This window comes from Papaver somniferum, chromosome 6 (assembly GCF_003573695.1).
Source record: "Papaver somniferum cultivar HN1 chromosome 6, ASM357369v1, whole genome shotgun sequence".
Taxonomy (NCBI): domain Eukaryota; kingdom Viridiplantae; phylum Streptophyta; class Magnoliopsida; order Ranunculales; family Papaveraceae; genus Papaver; species Papaver somniferum.
Window position 1 is genome coordinate 73,338,181 of NC_039363.1, and position 9,099 is coordinate 73,347,279.

The 9,099-nt window shown below is 36.9% G+C and overlaps 1 protein-coding gene across 1 annotated transcript; it reads right to left on the reverse strand.

The window, feature by feature from the left end:
• Positions 1–880: 880 nt before the first annotated feature.
• LOC113287987 (mitogen-activated protein kinase kinase kinase 18-like) lies at positions 881–2,493 on the reverse strand. Its single transcript, XM_026536900.1, has one exon. It carries the CDS (start codon positions 2,312–2,314, stop codon positions 896–898), a length of 1,419 nt encoding a protein of 472 aa, XP_026392685.1. The 5' UTR covers positions 2,315–2,493; the 3' UTR covers positions 881–895.
• Positions 2,494–9,099: the final 6,606 nt, after the last annotated feature.

A 9,099-nucleotide genomic window follows, 5' to 3' on the forward strand; every position in this document is an offset into this window, starting at 1 on the left:
CATTTCAGCTGTGATTGGGTCTTGAAGAGTTGGACTCTTTGGATTTTAGGGGTGCAAAAAGCAATTGGCCCTTGATTTAGGCTTGCAAAAAACTAACACTCAGTATTGGTATTTGAAATTTAAGGGTGTGCAAATTGCACACCCTTGCATTACATTGCCTCCGCCCCTGGAGTGAACCCCTGCTCTACATACAGGAGAGGTTTCATCAATAGCTTTCATAGGCTTAGTGTTTGTATTCAGGCGATGCGAACTTCTTGTTATTCCCCTGGGTTTAGCGGGTAACACTTTTAAGTCTTTTATTAGATTACTCATTCTGGACAGGAATGCACTAGGCATAGGCAGCCAGTTTTATGCAACCCTGAAGATTTGTCCAGAAATTCGGCTCTGGACAAATTACTCATTCTCGACAACCAATGAACGCTATCTACTTTTACTGGGGCTGCTTTCATATGGTGTGAAACCATGAAGTTTGAATAGCAATTTTCTTAAATTGGAGATTGGGAATGCCACCAACCTAAACCGAACCAACCCCCCTGAAAAAAGTCAAATTCAGACTCTTCGTAATTATCAGTCCAAGCACTAGATAGCTGTGTGTAAGCAGCAGGTAATTTCTCCATTTTGAAATTTTCATTCCCTAGTGGCCTTATTCTTCTTCGGTCTTCTTTGTCTGTAATTTCTTTTCTCAGGTAAAGTCTACCTTCACATTGGATTAGGTCAAAATTAGTTTTAAAAATACTCCTAACTCCTTCCATTAGAGACTCTTATTGGTCTTGGCAAACCAAACAAAGGAAGGGAGAAGTTGCCAAATGGCTGACTCTCTGCAGTGTTCTTGACTCCTGTAACAATACAAGGACATTGACTTCTTCCTCAACAACTTTCTCAAAAGTCAATTTAGTCAACCCCAAACCAGAAAATTTAACTTAAAAAACAGAAAGAAGAAGAGAGGAGGAAATGTACTGCGAATCTTAAGAGAATTGAATTTCGTGGAAAACATAATAATTTCATTTTTTATCTCAAAATTGAGATTAATTCTAGATTTACATTTCGTAATAATAAATTTTAAATTGACGTAAGAATTTTTACTACTCGAATTTCCTTTGAACCTAATACTACTGTTACTACTAAAACTAAAATTATAATCAAAGAAATTAAACGGCACTTCATCATTTTCAAAATCAAATCTTCCTGAAAACTCAACTTTATCTTCATCATCATCATTGTAAACTGAGTCTGACCCACTAGTTGGTGCTGTTGTGGGTTCGTCGACTGATATTGTCGAAAATTCGAATTCCTCTCCGGAAAAATTCACACTTTCTTGACAATTCTCATTTCTAATGGTGATCCAATCATCTTCGCACTCCCAATTGGGTTCAATTGGTGATGAAATTTTTCTTAGTCTGTCAATAACAGAAACTGAAGAACAACCGGTTGAAACATTTCGTGGCGTTTCGATAACTTCTTCCATTGAATCCCAAAAATCTTGATCAAGTATACTTGTTGGAGATTTCATTTTAGATTCTTTGAATTGCTTTGAATTGAATTCATCAACAAATGGATGTTTAAGAAGCTGATTGGTATTCCATCTCTTTTTTAGATCCCTTTCCAAACATTTACTTAAGAAATCCTTGGCATTTTCTGACAAAAAACTTGGAAATTCAGGAACTTCCCCTGAAAATGCAATTCTATAGAGGACAGAAACTGCATCGTCACCATCTGATGACCATGGGGCACGTCCAGTAGCCATTTCAATAATTGTGCAACCAAGTGCCCAAATATCAGCAGGACACCCTTGTTCTTCACCGCGTGCAACCTCTGGTGCCATGAATACCGGTGTACCTGAAATTCTCGATGAATTCGAAACTTCATCCATCCATTTAGCACAACCCAAGTCTGCAATTTTGGCACCATTTTCCCCAATCAAAATATTTCTCCCTTTAATATCACAATGGACTAATCCATTTGAATGGAGATAATTCAACCCACGGAGAATTTCACCAGTATAAGATTTAATCGAAAATTCATCGAGCTTTCCCTTTTGTTCTTGAATTGCTTCAGTAAGCGTTCCGCCAGAAACATATTCCATAAAAAGATTATACATTAACTCACCATTTTCATTTGTAGTATCAGAACCAATGTACTTGATAATTTGTGGACAATCAAGCGTAGAAAGAATTCGTTCCTCTCTTTTCAAGAATTCTGCTCGATAAAGCTCTGCGGATTTCACAGCGAAAAGATCACCATTTTTTTGTGAGGTTGCCATGGAGACTACAGCTGATGATCCACGACCAATTGTTTTGCCTCTGATCCAATTCATTGTAATTGAGTTTAGAGAGAGAGAGAGAGAGAGACAGAGAGTTTGTGAAGAAGGAAGAGAGAAAGAAAGTGTTGAATTGTAAAAATGTTGGTTTGGTTTTAGCTGGAATGTAAGCTGGAGAATGACTATATATATACGTAGACTATGATTGGGGGGTCTTTGCTGGTTAGAGAATTTAACGCAACACAACAACACAAGCAAAACAATTTGTCCAAGTGCGGCTGTTTCTTTTACTTTTTCTCTTCTTCTTCTCTCTCTCAATTAGAAATGAAAATGTATTGCTTTCCTCCACGTTTCAAAAAGGGATGGGTTGAGAGCTTTGGCCGTTTGGGCGGCGGTTGCTTGGCTTGAAATAAAGACTTCCCACATGGTAACACGTGAGCACGTGCCTTGATTAAGGGTGTTTTCCAGTGTAATTACTGCAGTAAATAAGGTAAAATTCTGACATTTTACTACGGGGACATCTCTCTTGTAAGAAGCTTCTAACAACCAGAAATGATGACCAAAGAAGTGACGGTAGTAAAAGAAAAGAAAACGTATTTGATAAAACTTGCGAGAATTATGCGGAATGGTTGAACGAAAGGGTGAAAGGTCATGTGCAGAAAGAAAGATAAGGTATTCGGTGGTTTGGCCAGTGCAGCAGATTGGCAATGATAGTATTTTTTTTTGCTGGAAAATTGGAGTTGAATTTGATTGGAGGGAATTGGATATTCTGATCTCTGATTCGTTTTATTATATTTAGTGGACTTTAATTTCTTAGTATATATTATTTAGGTGTGGGTTCACATTAGTGGAGTAGTACACCAAGATAAATATATATACGGCTGATTTTAGGTATATCTTTTAATTTTTGAGTATTAAATTTGCCAATATTTTTCTGATCAAAAATAAAATAAACCTTGAATGGAATTAAATACGATTGCATGTCATTTGCTGTTATAGCAAATTAATTTTGAGTATTCAATACTGCAATAAGCAAATAAATGCCAGTGTTATTTTCTGCTGTATCTGCAAATTAGTTCTCAGTATATCGTTTGCATTTACAGTAAATTAAATACTGTTTGTCTGGTGTCAATGCGGTTGAAATGAATGAGCAATTGTTGATTCTTTACTTGGAATATGTCATCCAAATTTCCTCCCCAGTATAGAAGAATAAACTCAATTTTGTCGACAACTTTCTACTTGTATTATACAAACAAATAAATTGAATGGTCAATTTGAGAGTTGACTTCGGGACTAACCAATCCAATATGTTTGACCAGCTAATCTGACTACCGGATTGGCCGCTCAACTTCTAATGTTTTTTAAGTTCATCTTTTCCATAGTAACTGTGCTTTGTCTTTCATGGATATCCAACCATCTGGAATAATTCCATAAACCTAAATTGTGGCCGGTGAAGAAACATATAATAGGACACATGGCAAAGTCTATCCAATACTAGTGATTCAAGTGGATAATGATCATAAAACCCCACAAATGGAATTATTTGACCAATGGGTTGTTCATTGGGACAATACTAAAATTAGGTATCTTGCCTATTTGGGGCAAATTGGGACAATCTTGATCTTAAGTAGTATTTTGCCTATTGGGAATTTGCCCCAAATAACAACTTGGGGAGGTGGTTGTTATTCTAATCAAAAGAATAATTCTCCTAGAAAATGAAGATACCAAATACTACCATTTACTCCATACTTTTATAGAGATACCAAAGGTTAGGGTAGGATTACAGATAAGGTGATGTCAGTAATTAATATAATATCACAAAGAATCAAAAGTTAATAAAGGTTGTGTGAATGAGATGTTGTTATTGATCATTCAAAGGGGTTTAGGGTTTGTTCAGGAACAAGTAAAAGTTTTAGGATCAAAGAAAGTAAAGTAGAAACTAAAGAGAGAGTCAAGGAGACTAGGCAGATCAGAGACGTTGTAACAAACCAAACCAATACAAAATAAAGCTCGGATTCTCATAATAAAACCGACAGTTGGAATATGGTTGTAAAGAAAAGCTAACCTCTACCTCTCTGTATTTCTAAGTAAAATTAACCTACATGATAGAAAGCATTCATGGCCAACATTTGTGAGTTGTGGCTCAACTAGATCACAAGAGTAGTCGGTTACAAGGGGACTTTGGATCATGTCCACTACATCTATCTGTCTTTATGTGTTCGCTCACTAGTCCAAAAATAATCCACAAGCGCTGTGTTTTTCCCAACAACGTCATTGTAATACAGTGGAAAAACCAGTGACCAGAACTTGAAACTTGTCACCACCGTCTTTTTAGTTTATCACCACCGTTTTTTAAAGAACTCCCATCACATGATTCAGGTGGTAATACTGTTACTGGTGAGTCCTTAAGAAAACAATCAGTCCGGCCTACGCTTTTCTAGTGGTTGTCCGTTTGAAATTAGTTAGATGTTAGTTAAGAGAAAAGGATCACCTCCCAAAAAGAAAATGAAAGTTGAGGAGGGAAAGAAGTTCAAATTCTTTCTTCTGGAAAAGAGATGCGTCCCTTGCAAGTAAGCCAATCATTTATCCACACAACAGAAGATTATTAGATTCTGGTCCGTTCCGTTGCTCATAGGATTCTAAATAAGTATAATTGTCGCTTTTCATGTACGCATAAAAACAACCCAGAACAAACAAATACTCATGTGTTGTGATACTTGTTTTTGCCTCTTTGCTTTTTGCTTCTTCCGGTTTTAAATAAAAAAGAATTGGTCTATATCAAGTTATCAACCCAATGGCCGCACTCCACCTGTCGAATGCGTAGGTTATAAAGGCAGGAATGGATCAATTAGTTTGTTCAAGTTTAAGTTTTGTTTGGACGACTAACTTTTAACTTTTAGTGCTCGCCACATAAATCATTATATTCTTAGATCACAAATAATAGATAGATAGCAGCAAAGGGAGAAAGCACGTTTACATGGAAATAGAGAGAGAGAGTGAATGTCTGTGTGATGGAGAGGGTTGGTGTTTGGTAAGGTTGTGTGTGAGAGAGAGACTAACCCATTTTGTTTGTTTAGAATATTTTTGTGGACAAAAGTGTTACAAGCAGGTAGTTTGTTAGCTTGAGCTCCTTGCTTTCTCCCATCCCATTTCATGTTTTGCTTTACGTTCGGATAGAGGAAAGTGAAAGCTATTGGAATTGGGAGGTTTAGGTCTCGTCCTCCTTGCTACATTATTATGATGGGTACTACGAGAACTTTTTATGATATGGAAATTGATGTTACATCCGTATATTACATGCTGGTTTTTATAACCTGAACCCTGAGGGTTGAGCCCTCGTAAAATGGTTTCAGCTTGGTTTTAGAATTTCATGCAAATTAAATCACCCAATTATAGAAAAGCAAAACAAAATAAACTTTGGCATCCGTTTCCGTTACCAACAATCTTGTACAAGTACCCACAACCTTCCACGTTTTGCAAGCATTTTAATATGATCCCAATTGGAAAAGAAAAAACTTGAAGCATGACTATGTATGGGAAAAAGGTCGTGGGAGATTGAGATATACCAGTGAGATGGAGAGAGATGTGGCGTTGTGATGTAAGCATGACTATACGAGGACACACCCTATGAAAAGTTGGGTGTATCTAAATATTAACTACTACTCCTATATGATTGTCCCAAAATGAAAGTGATGTGTAAGTCTTAGATTGGTTCATGTGGCATGGATTCGGAACGTATATCCACTCATTTTGATTCCATCTTTGTCACTGATTCTTGAATTCTTATAAATGAGTGACGTGTAGCTGTAAAATCTGCGCCATTTGGCAACAGCCAATAAGTACTGGTTAGGTAGCCAGTACTGGTGAGTCCTTTAGCTGAGCAAAAAGATTTGCTGGATGTGATGTGGGAGACTGTTACTGGATCAAGTGGAATGAGGCGAAAATCTAAAATAAGGCACGTTTTTGTGTGTAGATAGGTGATTGGTCCATGTCAGTATGGTGGTGGTATACATTCTTCTAGTTTGAGTAATTGAGTGGGCAATCCAACTAGCTAGATTGGGAAAGGAAAGATAACAGTTGGAGTGTTTTGGAGCAGAGAAATGAAAAGTGGTTAACTCACTACTGAGTTGGGGATAAGGTTAGGCCCGCTCGGTGTCGACTATAACTAGGTTTGACTTTTGCATTTCACATAAACAAACAAAATATAATATGATGTCTTGATTTATCACCAAAGATAATAAAATCTATATTCACAAGCAACTTGTTTTTGAAGAATTCTCTTTTTGCAATTTGTTGATGATCGTGAAGTTAATCTTAAGGTTTCTTTTGAGTAATTACACTCTAACACGAATCTGGTCATAATTCCTTAACAAAGAAAATGTTGCTAACTTGGATTAGATTATTCTCTTCTACTAATGTCAACTAGTTACTAGGTAATGCCAATGAGCCAATCTCGGAACAGGGTCGAATATCCATTTAGAAACTTGAATTGTCTACGTGCTTGTACATTGGTCCTTGTAGAATGTAGATGGCTAAATGACATTGTCGGTGAAACGCTCTAAGGGTATTGTGCATCATTTGTCAGACCTTGTTACAGCTGGGACACCTGGGGCTAGTCCAGATTTGGCATAAGACATTGCACAATCTGAATGGTGGAGTGGAGAATGACTCGAGCATTGAGATTAGTAGCGAAATAGAAAGGAAAATGATCAAGAGTCTAAGTTAACTATCTCAAATTTGTCGCAGCTTTAGCATTTTGGATTTTTAAGTGAGTGTCAGACGACTTAGACCATCAGTTGTGGTTTTTATCGGAAAACTCTAGAATTTAGACAACTGTTATTGTCCAGATATGGGACAATGAATCTGGACCGTTATGTTGGTTAAACTTCAACATAGAAGTCACTAACAAGCTGGTTAGGACAAGATTAGGAAATTGATGTAATCCTAAGGGAATTAGAAGTCATCTAGTTCTAAGAAAAGGAAAGACATGTAATAAGGTAATAAGACTAGGAAAAGGAATTCATAGTTCTATATATATATGATCACCAAAGTTGTGGTTGATCATATGAGCAAGATTAGAGCTTGTGTTTAATTTTGAGAGATTTTATAAACATCAATAAAGAGAGTTGTCTTTATATAAGCTAAGTTTCATCTTGCAGTTTCCATTAATTGGTATCAGAGCTTGTTTCTGAGCCATGGAAAGCGAAACCACCATTGTGGGTGCAAAACAGTTCACGCCACCATCAATACAAGTTCCAATCCTCAACGCCACAAACTACACAGTATGGGCCATGAGAATGAAGGTACTGATGAAAATCTATAAAGTTTGGGAAACAATTGATCCTGGTACATTGGACCCAGACAAAAACAATGTTGCCATTGGATTACTCTTTCAAGCAATACCAAAATGTCTTGTTCTACAAGTTGGCGAACAGGAAACTTCAAAGAAAATTTGGGATGCAATAAAGGCACGTAATCTCGGAGCTGATCGAGTTAAAGAAGCCCGTCTGCAAACCTTAATGTCTGAATTTGAAAGAGTGAAGATGAAAGACAATGATACTGTTGTAGTTTTTCAAAAGTGATAAATAAGAGTTCGTTTCTCGGACTTGTAAAGATTTAGAAAAATAAAAATATATACAATATATGTCACAGGATCAAGAGATACTGGGACTCAGGATTTCACCAATTCTTATACTCATGCGATTCAATTATTAATTCTAGACAATTAAAGCTTATATTGATAACAAACATCGACTCTTACTTTGCCATAAATAGATTTTATAAAGTATTAGATGTAAATCATAAGCATGATGCATCAAGAGTTCCTAGACTAAGCATACATCATCAGATAAAATCACAAATAATCAAGAAAAATCATAAATCAACTCATAATAGTGCAAATAGTCATAAAAGAATTAAATAGAATTACTCATTCATAAAGAATGGTTTCCTCCATCAGCCCAGTATTGGGGTTTAGCTAGTCATATTAATCATACACTCAAAAGATTAATTCAAAGATCAAAGTGTGATCAAAAGAGTCAAAAGTTATAAAACACTGGTTCTGTGACCCACAGAATACGTCCAAAAAGAAACGATACCAGGGAACTGCAGTAAAATAACGACACTCCGCTGCTGCTGTTGACGCTGCGGAAAATAAGACTGCTCTGTGCAGTCTGTTCTTCGTGTTCTTCAAGGTCCTCTAATGGCAGCAGCAGCAGCAGGTGGGAATTGCTGTTAATCCTTCTTCTTCGCTCCTCTGCGTCCCAAACCTTCCCCAAACTCTTCATAAACCTTCTCTAACTTCTCTCCACCTCTTATATACTTCACAGCTCAAAGAAATCCCGATAGAATCTCTTTTTTTCTTTCTTCCAAAGTCTCGGAAAATATTTCTCCTTTTCTGTTCTTCACGCGGCTTCTGGGTTTATCAAAACTGCTCAAAGCTATTCGTACGCGTCTGTTAGCTATAAACTTTCCACCAGACTCTTATCAAGACTTGAACAGGACCTAGTACGTAACTATCCAGCGTAAAACTCTCACAAAGTCTTTCATAAAAATCCTAGAAACTGGACAGAACAATATGTATCCTGTTTGCACTTTGATCGCTTCTCCCAGCCATTCCAGCCCAAGTTGATCGATAAAATCACTTGCATACGGTCTGTTTAGTCTTAACAGGCCTAGCCCAATTGATTTCAGGGATTTAATCTCCCTCAAAACTTCCCAGAAATCCAACAGCAAATTATCTGACGTGAACTTTAGTTTTCCCACCAAATTCCATTATTTGAACTTTGAATGTGGTGTCCCCTTAACCAGACTGGGAGTCCCTTTAGCATATGCCTTGAAAT